Source organism: Rhinatrema bivittatum, chromosome 2 (genome assembly GCF_901001135.1).
Source record: "Rhinatrema bivittatum chromosome 2, aRhiBiv1.1, whole genome shotgun sequence".
NCBI classification, from domain to species: Eukaryota; Metazoa; Chordata; class Amphibia; order Gymnophiona; family Rhinatrematidae; genus Rhinatrema; species Rhinatrema bivittatum.
The window spans coordinates 196,086,163-196,097,907 of record NC_042616.1 but is presented as its reverse complement, the minus strand read 5'-3'; the positions used below and the strand labels follow the sequence as shown (position 1 = coordinate 196,097,907).

At 44.9% G+C, this 11,745-nt stretch overlaps 1 protein-coding gene across 4 annotated transcripts in view; it reads left to right on the top strand.

Annotated features, from left to right (window-relative positions):
- Window positions 1-380: 380 nt before the first annotated feature.
- Window positions 381-11,745, top strand: part of AGMO (alkylglycerol monooxygenase) — a 672,742-nt gene continuing 661,377 nt past the window's right edge. For 3 of the 4 annotated variants that reach the window (XM_029589002.1, XM_029589003.1, XM_029589004.1), the window contains exon 1: window positions 381-660. In XM_029589002.1, coding sequence (XP_029444862.1) covers window positions 535-660 — 126 coding nt within the window. In that variant the 5' untranslated portion in view covers window positions 381-534. Of the gene's footprint in view, window positions 728-11,745 lie in introns of all 4 variants that reach the window. The other variant, XM_029589005.1, reaches the window with a different exon arrangement.

The following is an 11,745-nucleotide window of genomic DNA, read 5'->3' as shown; positions in this document are numbered from 1 at the left end:
AAAACATCTTCCTCCATATACTAGGTATTTTTCGTACAGACATCTCCCCATGCAATGCTTTTTCACTGCAACAAGTCAAACACTTCCCGTTCCTTAGATACACAATATACACAAGATACACCTGCACTACAGCCTTATGCCTATAACAGTGCTCACTTTTTCTGTATCTTTTTTTTTTTTTTTTTTATAAACATTACAGGAAATAAATCGTTTCTTTTTTTATACTTGAACTTTCCGGCTGCCCCCCCCCCCCCCCGAGGTAGCCTCTTTCAGAGGTAAAGGTAGCCTTGCAATCAGAGCAGGCAGCGTTTTATCTCGGATGACGTGCGAGGCCCTGAGGTTCGCCCCTTTTTGTTGCCGCCCCCTTTTTTTTTTTTTTGTTTACCACCTCAACCCGTCTCTTCCACAGGTTGGCACAGGACTGGCGCCCGCCGCGCTACCGCCCGTACGTCCGAGCGGGGCACGCGAAGAACAATCTGCGCCGCCGCTCCCCGCCGGCCGTTAGTCCTCCGGCAGCCGCCTCCGCCGCCCATCATGACGGGCTTCAGCGGCCACGCGCAGCTGTCCGTCTCCCAGGGCGCGCGCCTGATGTTCTACGCGCTGCAACCCAACGAGAGCGCCTTCCGAAGCGTGGAGGAGGTGCCCGATTACGTCGAGCAGGTGAGGCCACGTGCTGGGGCGGCAGCGAGAACTCCGTCCGCTCGGGGGAATGTTGCGGTAACGCACGGTTAGTCGCCCATTCATTCTTCCCTTGCAAAAACCTGAAAGCAAATTTACCAGCTGCTGCTGCCATGGCTGCCAACTTTTCAAAATGATTGGGGTGCTAAACTCGACATATCCTGCCCTGGAGTGCACTCAAAGGAGTGGGGATGCTCAGCTGGCTCCTTCCGCCCACACGAAGATGTAGTTTATTTTGGCTAAAGCATGCAGAGAAAAGAACTGAAGGGGTGGGCAACCTTTCTACACTACGGTGATAACTTTTAAACAGGCACGCAGGCACACATCGACCTGCATCCAGAAACACGTCCATTTTATATCATCCACATATATATATGCACACATGTTATTAAATAGGCTGGACGTGTGAACATGTATGCACAATTTTAAATGGACATACACATGTGTGCGTAAATCCCACATTGGCTGTGTAAGTGGGGGAATTATACAAGGGACATGCACCTGTGCTATTTGCCATTTTCCCATTTCGTTCCTAGTTTGCCCAGTTTAGAGATAGGACTTGCCAACCCTCCTAATTTCATAGCCGCCCAGACCCTTAAAACCTCACTGTCTTACCTAAATCTTTTTGTTTTAAAAGTTACACACCATCCATAGCAGAAATAAATTTACACAGCAGTGGAATCCCAGTGTGCAGAAGGACTGATAAGATGCACATTTCATGCCCATGCCCTGTCCAGACCATGTCCATACTTCAACACTTTTGGAAACTTTTTACTTGTGTGCGCAGCAGGAGATATGTGTGTCCTCGAGCAGCTTTTAAAATCTGCATGGTGAGCCGGCCCAACTTGTATGTATTTCTCCCAGTTTTGCCAAGAACGGTGCTTTTAAAATTCACCTTAAAGATTACTTCTACCTCAGTACGTTGCTTGGTATGGTAAGGTATGGATGAGGCCTATAGCATGATTTTTTGATTTTGTGTGACATTATGTTAGCTTTTAAACGTATGTTTGTTTTAATTTATTTTCTTCTGTGTTTTAACAATTTTATGTTATATATATGTTTTAAATTGTAAATCTCTTAGAGCCTAGGCAGTAGGGCCTGATATTGAAAGTACATTCAGCATTATTTAACCAGATAAGCAGGAATATGCACCTTTATTCTGCAGCTGTCGCTTTGCCATATAAGATTCTTATATGGCTAAAAGTTACATGTACAAAAAGTAGGAGTGTACTGGGCAGATCAAGAGCGGAGCAAGTTAGCTGTATAATGTACATGGCTAACTACCAATATTCATAGCCACATAAATATATATTTAAGCTTAAATGCCTCATTGATCAGGTCTAAACTTAGCTGGGTAGTCTTATCTGGCTAAGTGTGTATATATATGGATTTATTCAGCAGTTTTGTCTTGCCGCTGAATATACATCGTAACTTAGCTGGATAAGTTCTAACTGGCTAAGGTAATTACATGTCCAGCTTTGAATATCTATCCAGGGCTGGCGGAAGCACTAGTCGAGCTAGGCCTGGGCCTAGGGTGCTGACCAATGGGGGGCCCTGCCACCGCTCGCGAGCCAGTGAGGCAGGGTGAGGCGGCCTTGTCAGGCAGAATTTTGAAGTGGCAAAAAATGTCCCTTCAAAATTCTACCCAGCCCCCGCTTCTCCCTGTCTTCCTCCCCCGTTATGCCACTCTCCTGACCCCCCCCCCCCCAAGGCTCACAAAAACCCCTGGTGGTCCAGCGGAGGGCCCGGGAGCGATCTGCCGCTCCTGAGCCGTCTGCTGCCACTAATCAAAATGGCGCCAGTGGCTTTTAGCCCCTACCATGTGACAGGGACTACTAGTGCATTTGCCCGGCCCATGTCGCATGGTAGGGGCAATGGACAACCTGTGCTATTTTTGTTAGTGGCAAGGGACGGCCAATGGCACCGGTAGCCCCTGTTACATGGTAGGGGCTAAAGGCCACCGGCGCCATTTTGGTTAGTGGCAGCTGACGGCCCGGGAGCGGCAGATCGCTCCCGGGCCCTCCGCTGGAGCACCAGGGGTTTTCCTGAGACTTGGGAAGGGGGTGGGGGTTTAGGGGTTATTTTATTTAAATTTGGGTGGGCAGCATAGGGGATGGAGGAGGGCGGCATGTGATCTTCACCCCTGGAGTTGGGACTGCAACCGGGGCCTGGGTGGGGGGTGTCAGCGCAACTGGGGGGGAGGGGGGGGCGGCGCAAGGCAGAAGTACCTAAGGTGCCTAATCCCCTTGCACCGGCCCTGTATCTACTCCACGGTGATTAATAAATATGGAATAAAGATAAAAGTACCTTAAAAACCAATAATCTTGTTAAAACCTAAAACAGCATTAGAAAATTGTAGAAGTTGTTCTTAATGGACTTTTTATAGCTGCTAAACATATGCATAAAAAAAACCTTATAAAACGTTTTCCAAATATGTTTTCACAAGACAAATCATTTTGGGCCATATGTTCTAAGCATGTTTCCTCTAGACCAGTGGTCCCCAAACTATGGCCTATGGGTCAGATCCAACCCATAGAATTTATTGTTCCAGTCCGCCATGCTTTTCCTTCACAGAGCTGTATCTGGCCCATGGGGAAAGTTGTTTTTTTTCATGTGCCCCACCAGTAGGAGAAGTGTTGGCCAGACCTGCTCAAATTAGGAGAGCCACTAGTGCAGGGGTCAGGAACCTTTTTGGCTGAGAGAGCCTTAAACGCCACATATTTTAAAATGTAATTCCATGAGAGCCATACAATATGTTTAAAACTAAATACAAGTAAATGTGTGCATTTTATGTAAGATCACACTTTTAAAGTACAATAAGTCTCTGAAAATATTACACCAGGCCTTAAGACACCAATACATCTCCTATTAGGAAAACGGACCAAGTCAGGCTGCTATAGAGTCCTACACAGAAACTACACGCCAGCAGAAAACCTCACCTGAATCACGTGCTGTCCCTCACCTAACATAGAATAAAGAGACCAAAACGCATAACAAGAAGCATGCAGACAAAAACTGAATTGGAAACTGCAACAAGCCAGAGTCTCTGTATGCAGTGTAACAAAGGAAAAAAGAAACATCACACATCCTTATAAAACAAATCAAGAAATATAAAATCATCAGCAGTAAAACTGTACTAACAAAAAGAACATATTTCGAAACAGCTGATGAGTGGAATATCCAATAATTAAAAACTCATATAAAACATTTCCAGATACCAACAAAATATTTCAAAATAGCAGACACAAAGATCCAGTAATGAAAAATAATAAGGATACAAAAATTTTTTTGCTCTGCATACCTGGGAACGTTTGATATCCAGGTGTCCTGAGATTGTTCTGAATTAGCAGGAGGTGGGGTGGTTTGCTTGGAACTTTCTCCTCTCTCAGTCACATACCAGCGCTCTCTCTCACACTGGCTCTCAATGACACACCTATACACACATGCTCTCAGTCACTCACATATACAAATGTTTTTTCTCTCTCACTTCTATAGGCTCTTAATTACACATTTACACACATGCTGTCTATCTTTTCACGCTTACACACACACAGGCTTTCAATCACATAAATACATGCTGTCTTTTTCTCTCACACACAGACTCTCATTCACATGCTTACAAACATGTCCTCTCTTTCTCTCATTTACACACAGGCTCTCAATCACATACTCACATGCTCCCTCACCTAAATCAGCTCTCAATCACACACAGACACACATGGTCTCTCTCTCTCATTTAAACACAGGCTCTCAATCACATACTCACATGCTCCCTCACCTAAATCAGCTCTCAATCACACAGACACACATGGTCTCTCTCTCTCATTTAAACACAGGCTCTCAATCACATACTCACATGCTCCATCACCTAAACCAGCTGTCAATCAGACACAGACACACATGATCTCTCTCTTACTTATACACACAGGCTCTTAATCATACATACACATGATCTCTCTCACACACAAAGGATCTCAATCATACACACATACTCTTTCACACAAACAGGTTTTCAATCACAAACTTACACATACAGGTTCCCAATTGTAAACTTACATTCATGCTCTCTCTCTCTCTCTCACAGGCAGGCTCTCAATCACAGACATACTCTCTTTCACATATACAGGCTCTCAATCATTCACATACATGCAATCTCTCACTCACACACACAGGATCTCAAACACACATGCTTGCTCGCTCATTCACTCTCTCTCGCCCCCTTCCCCCCCCCCCCCGGGAACTCGCGGCGGCAGCAGCAGCAGCCACCTCCCAACGCTAACCTCCTTCATTTTCAGCCCTCGCGGAGGCGAAGGCGGAGTCCCATCGGCCGCGGTTGAAGATTTTCATTTTCCTCCGAGCCGCGCTGCAGTCACCGGCGTGCTCTCTTCTTCCCGCGGCCCGGAAGAGGAAGTGGAGAGCATCGGGTGCCTGCGCGGGAAGACCCGCGCAGGCACCCGATGACTCCAGCGCTGGCACCCGGCTGACACCCGATGACTCCCGCGCAGGCACCCGGATGACTCCAGTCGGCGTGCTCTCTTCTCCTCCCCCCCGCGGCCCGGAAGAGGAAGTGGTGAGCATCGGGTGCCTGCGCGGAAGAAGAGACCACGCTAGTGTGGTCTCTTCTTCCCGCGCAGGCACCCGATGCTCTCCACTTCCTCTTCCGGGCCGCGGGGGGGGGGGGGGGAGGAGAAGAGAGCACGCAGGTGCCGCTGACTCCAGCTGTCCTGCCGCGTTCCGCCCGGGCTGACAGCATTTTAAGCCCGGGCGGCGGAGGACCGGGGAGCAGCTGGGTCAGCGGGGAACCGCGAAGTATGGCGACACTTGTCTGCGAGCCAGATGCAGCCCTCAAAAGAGCCATATCTGGCTCGCGAGCCATGGGTTCCCGACCCCTGCACTAGTGGGAAAAGAGCCAGACACACCCAAATTAAGAGAGTCATTGGGGAGGCCAGGCACTGCCAGCTGGAGAAGAGTTGGCTGGATCAGCCCGAATTAGGAGAACCACTGGCGGAGAGGCCAGGCCTTGCCAGCAGAAGTCTAAAAGATGACGAGAGGCAAGGAGTGAGAGATAGTGAGGGGGGGAGGGAAGAAGTGTGAATGGTAAAGGTGAGTGTGAAAGAGGGAAGCGGATGAGAGAAAAGGAGAGGAGGGAAGGAGAAAGAAGAGTGGCGGAGCAAAACATGCTCAAAAGAGTAGCTTCACATTTCTTCAGTTCCTCCACTGTTTTTGTTTCAATCTCTTTATTAGATTTTTAAAGCTATGCAAGAGAAATGATATAAAGAAGTAACAATTGCATATTCAAGTAACATTTAAACATGTAATAAAGCAAAAGTCAAAGGCAACAATATCCATCTTGAATGTTACATATTTAGATCAGATAATGAGGAGTAAAATTCAAAGAAATAAAAAGAAAATGAAGACAGAATAATGATCTTGCTAAAAAGCACTATCCTATGGAATAGGGGCCACGTACAGCAGTGGCATTAGATATTAATCTCTCTCTTGCAAAAATGTTTCCAAATGATCACGGTCAGAAAAAACAAATTTATTACCTTGATATTTAATCAGACATTTACAAGGGAATGTCAAAAGAAAAGTACCACCAAGAGCTAGAACTCTAGGTCTTATCAAAAGAAATACTTTACATCTAGCCTGAGTTTCCCTTGCAACACCTGGAAATAATGCAATTTTCTGTCCCAAAAAACAATCATGTTTAATCCAAAAGAAGGAGCTCAAGGTCCAATGCTGATCTGACTCTTGTACATAGGACACCACTAAAATAGCTCGAACTTTAACTACTGTAAGAGAACTCTTAAAAATCCGGAAGATCCAAGTTGTCAGAAATCAATGTAATCTTATCACCATTGCCTTCAGATGAAATATTTTGCTTTTTCTCAAAGGGTAAATAATAAACCTTAGAAATTGCAGGAATTATTTCTTTAGGTATTTTCAAAATTCCAAGATAAAATTTCCTTAACTTTTCTAAAGGTGAAATTAAGGAGCAGTAACGAAAATATTGAAATCTTATATTAAAACATCTAGAAAAATTCTCAATGTTCTCATTTTTAGTTGTAGAAAATTACACAAATTAGCACGAGATTGGTGTAAAGAAGAAAATCTCTTCAAGATCAGACAATTTTTCACCATAATCTTAAATTAAGCGATCTTGTTCATTAACTTGTTTAGCGATTCCGTACATAATACTCAAAACAGTATCAACATGGCTAGATTCAAATTTTTGCAAGTCCACAATTGCAGACCAAACTAATTCCAATGCAACTGCAACTGGTTTGTTGTGCACACCTAATTCAGAAGTTGGAAACTGTTTAGGGGTAGAAGATATTAATACTTGAGCAGATGATAGATCCCCACCAATGGGCACATTGGATAAGGGTGCTTAAACTACCTCATTATTACTACTCAGTATATATGCTTGCAGTTGAGGTGGAGTTGCAAGGCTAAGAGATATTGGTGATATGTTTTGAACGGATCCAATGGATCCAAGTTCCCCCGGCCCTAAATTAGTTAAGAAAACATAAATCATCGGCTGGTGCGAGGAGGGAGATCCAGAAAGAGTAGGCAGGGGGGACTCTGATGCTTCCTTCCTCTTCTTTCCCCGAACGAAGAGAGAAGTTCAAGAAAAAAGCGATTTGCCAAATCTGCACAAAGGGTTCATGCCCCTTTAGCACATTGCTTCAGCATGCCACAGAGGGAAGGTCTTAAACAGGTGCAGCCTCACAAAGATGATGTCCTTGGAGGGATCTCCAGGGTCAGGGGACAGCACCCAGCGAAAACCGCTGCAGATTCACACTCTTCTCACTCACCCCCCCCCCCCCCCCGATTCTGGTTTTATATGCAGTAGGGGCATAGGCAAAGAAGGAAGCACTAAATTTAGCGAGAGCCGTGACTGCATGGGAAAAATGTGTCAGAGCCACTGAAAAACAAAAGCCAAGGGGGTGAGGGAACCGAAGCGGATGAAAGGGTAATTAAAAGGGTAGAAATGAGAAAAATTACCTTGTGAGTGAGAGACAAATTTATGAAAAATTAATTCTGATGGGTACTAGTCATTTCTAGAGAAAGGGGGTCAAATGACATGTACCGCTGGCGCGCGGGAAAATCCCACCGCGGTTAGAAGAGGGTATGCAAGCTGTAAACATAAGGGAAGAAATGTAAACAGAGTAAAAAATCAGCACAAGAAGCAATTACCACAGGTCGGCTCAAAATGCAGTTAGATAAATAATAAAAAAATGAAAACATTATGGGGTAGATTTTCAAACCGCGCGATTTGGCGTACTTTTGCTGGCGCATCAGGCGCCAGCAAAAGTACGCGGGATTTTAGTAGATACGCGCGTAGCCGCTAAAATCCTGGATCGGCGCGCGCAAGGCTATCAATTCCGTATAGCCGGCGCGCGCCAAGCCGCGCAGCCTACCCCCATTCCCTCCGAGGCCGCTCCGAAATCGGAACGGCCTCGGAGGGAACTTTCTTTTGCCCTCCCCTCACCTTCCCCTCCCTTCCCCTACCTAACCCACCCGCCCGGCCCTGTCTAAACCCCCCCCTTACCTTTGTCGGGGGATTTACGCCTCCCGGAGGGAGACGTAAATCCCCGCGCGAGAGCGGGCCGCTAGCGCGCCGGGACGCGACCTGGGGGCGGGTCCGGAGGGCGTGGGCCCGCCCCCTGAACGCTCCCGACACGCCCCGAAAACGCCGCGCGGTTCGGGCCCGCCCCGACACGCCCCCGACACGCCCCCCCTCAGAAAACCCCGGGACTTACGCGAGTCCCGGGGCTCTGCGCGCGCCGGTAGGCCTATGTTAAATAGGCTAACCGGCGCGCAAGGCCCTGCTCGCCTAAATCCGCCCTGATTTGGGCGGATTTAGGCGAGCAGGGCTCTTAAAATCCGCCCCCCATGAGTAAATGTGCACCTCTTTTTCAGTTCGCAAACATAGGATCTTTTTAACATGTTTGTGCATAGAGCAGGAGTACGAGGGAAGAACAGGGAGCCCAAAGGGCGAGAAGAAGAAAGTAAATAGTCAGGGCATGGTTTAAATAAACAGTCTGGCCTAAAAGATTAGCATTCAAGAAAGGGTCCCAAACCACTGTGCTCGGTAAAGACTTTGAACTGCAAATTACCTTTAAATCATGGGACTCATAAGAACATAAGAAAATGCCATACTGGGTAAGACCAAGGGTCCATCAAGCCCAGCATCCTGTTTCCAACAGAGGCCAATCCAGGCCACAAGAACCTGGCAAGTACCCAAACACTAAGTCTATTCCATGTTAACATTGCTAATGGCAGTGGCTATTCTCTAAGTGAACTTAATAGCAGGTAATGGACTTCTCCTCCAAGAACTTATCCAATTCTTTTTTAAACACAGCTACACTAACTGCACCAACCACATCCTCTGGCGACAAATTCCAGAGTTTAATTGTGCGTTGAGTGAAAAAAAACTTTCTCCGATTTGTTTTAAATGTGCCCCATGCTAACTTCATGGAGTGCCCCCTAGTCTTTCTATTATCTGAAAGAGTAAATAACCGATTCACATCTACCCGTTCTAGACCTCTCATGATTTTAAACACCTCTATCATATCCCCCCTCAGCCGTCTCTTCTCCAAGCTGAAAAGTCCTAACCTCTTTAGTCTTTCCTCATAGGGGAGCTGTTCCATTCCCTTTATCATTTTGGTAGCCCTTCTCTGTACCTTCTCCATCGCAATTATATCTTTTTTGAGATGCGGTGACCAGAATTGTACACAGTATTCAAGGTGCGGTCTCACCATGGAGCGATACAGAGGCATTATGACATTTTCCATTTTATTCACCATTCCCTTTCTAATAATTCCCAACATTCTGTTTGCTTTTTTGACTGCCGCAGCACACTGAACCGACGATTTCAATGTGTTATCCACTATGACGCCTAGATCTCTTTCTTAGGTTGTAGCACCTAATATGGAACCCAACATTGTGTAATTATAGCATGGGTTATTGTTCCCTATATGCATTACCTTGCACTTATCCACATTAAATTTCATCTGCCATTTGGATGCCCAATTTTCCAGTCTCACAAGGTCTTCCTGCAATTTATCACAATCTGCTTGTGATTTAACTACTCTGAACAATTTTGTGTCATCTGCAAATTTGATTATCTCACTCGTCGTATTTCTTTCCAGATCATTTATAAATATATTGAAAAGTAAGGGTCCCAATACAGATTCCTGAGGCACTCCACTGTCCACTCCCTTCCACTGAGAAAATTGTCCATTTAATCCTACTCTCTGTTTCCTGTCTTTTAGCCAGCTTGCAATCCACGAAAGGACATTGCCACCTATCCCATGACTTTTTACTTTTCCTAGAAGCCTCTCATGAGAAACTTTGTCAAACGCCTTCTGAAAATCCAAGTATACTACATCTACCGGTTCACCTTTATCCACATGTTTATTAACTCCTTCAAAAAAGTGAAGCAGATTTGTGAGGCAAGACTTGCCCTGGGTAAAGCCATGCTGACTTTGTTCCATTAAACCATGTCTTTCTATATGTTCTGTGATTTTGATGTTTAGAACACTTTCCGCTATTTTTCCTGGCACTGAAGTCAGGCTAACCGGTCTGTAGTTTCCCTGATCGCCCCTGGAGCCCTTTTTAAATATTGGAGTTACATTTGCTATCCTCCAGTCTTCAGGTACAATGGATGATTTTAATGATAGGTTACAAATTTTTACTAATAGGTCTGAAATTTCTTTTTTTAGTTCCTTCAGAACTCTGGGGTGTATACCATCCGTTCCAGGTGATTTACTACTCTTCAGTTTGTCAATCAGGCCTACCACATCTTCTAGGTTCACTGTGATTTGATTCAGTCCATCTGAATCATTACCCATGAAAACCTTCTCCATTATGGGTACCTCCCCAACATCCTCTTCAGTAAACACCGAAGCAAAGAAATCATTTAATCTTTCCGTGATGGCCTTATCTTCTCTAAGTGCCCCTTTAAACCCCTCGATCATCTAACGGTCCAACTGACTCCCTCACAGGCTTTCTGCTTCGGATATATTTTTTAAAGTTTTTACTGTGAGCATTTGCCTCTACAGCCAACTTCTTTTCAAATTCTCTCTTAGCCTGTCTTATCAATGTCTTACATTTAACTTGCCAACGTTTATGCTTTATCCTATTTTCTTCTGTTGGATCCTTCTTCCAATTTTTGAATGAAGATCTTTTGGCTAAAATAGCTTCTTTCACCTCCCCTTTTAACCATGCTGGTAATCGTTTTGCCTTCTTTCCACCTTTCTTAATGTGTGGAATACACCTAGACTGTGCTTCTAGAATGGTATTTTTTTAACAATGACCACGCCTCTTGGACATTTTTTACTTTTGTAGCTGCTCCTTTCAGTTTTTTTCTAACAATTTTTCTCATTTTATTAAAGTTTCCCTTTTGAAAGTTTAGCATGAGAGCCTTGGATTTGCACACTGTTCCTCTTCCAGTCATTAAATCAAATTTGATCATATTATGATCACTATTGCCAAACGGCCCCTCCACCATTACCTCTTTCTACAAAGCTCCACTCCCTCTTTCTCTCCCTCCTTTACCCCCCCTCCCTTCCCTATGGCGCCTTAGTTTCCTTTTTTTTTTTTTACTTTCCACAATAGCTATCCTCCTCAAAGTGTTTTATATATATATATATATATATATATATATATATATATATATACACACACACACACGTTTTTTCTAAGCCTGTTGCTCGCCTCCTGCTCAATATGACATGTTGTGTTTCTTTATAGATTATTTACGTGCTTCGTCCCCCTGACGCAGCCCGATGGGAAACACAGCCGTGACCCCTGTTTCAAAACTGTGAACTGTAATTTGTTAACCAATGTGCACCACTGGTGTGACTGCATTTTCAATAAAAGTGTGTCCTTTTGAGATATATTGATCAGGTCTTTGTTTGCCACGCATTAGTTCTTTTTGCATTTGCTATTGTATGTGTGTGCTGTTTACTCTGCCCTTTCTGTATGATTGTTTAAAAATGCCATCTTGGAAGCCCAGAAAAAAAATTAATTCACAATTTAAACAAGAAGTTCTAT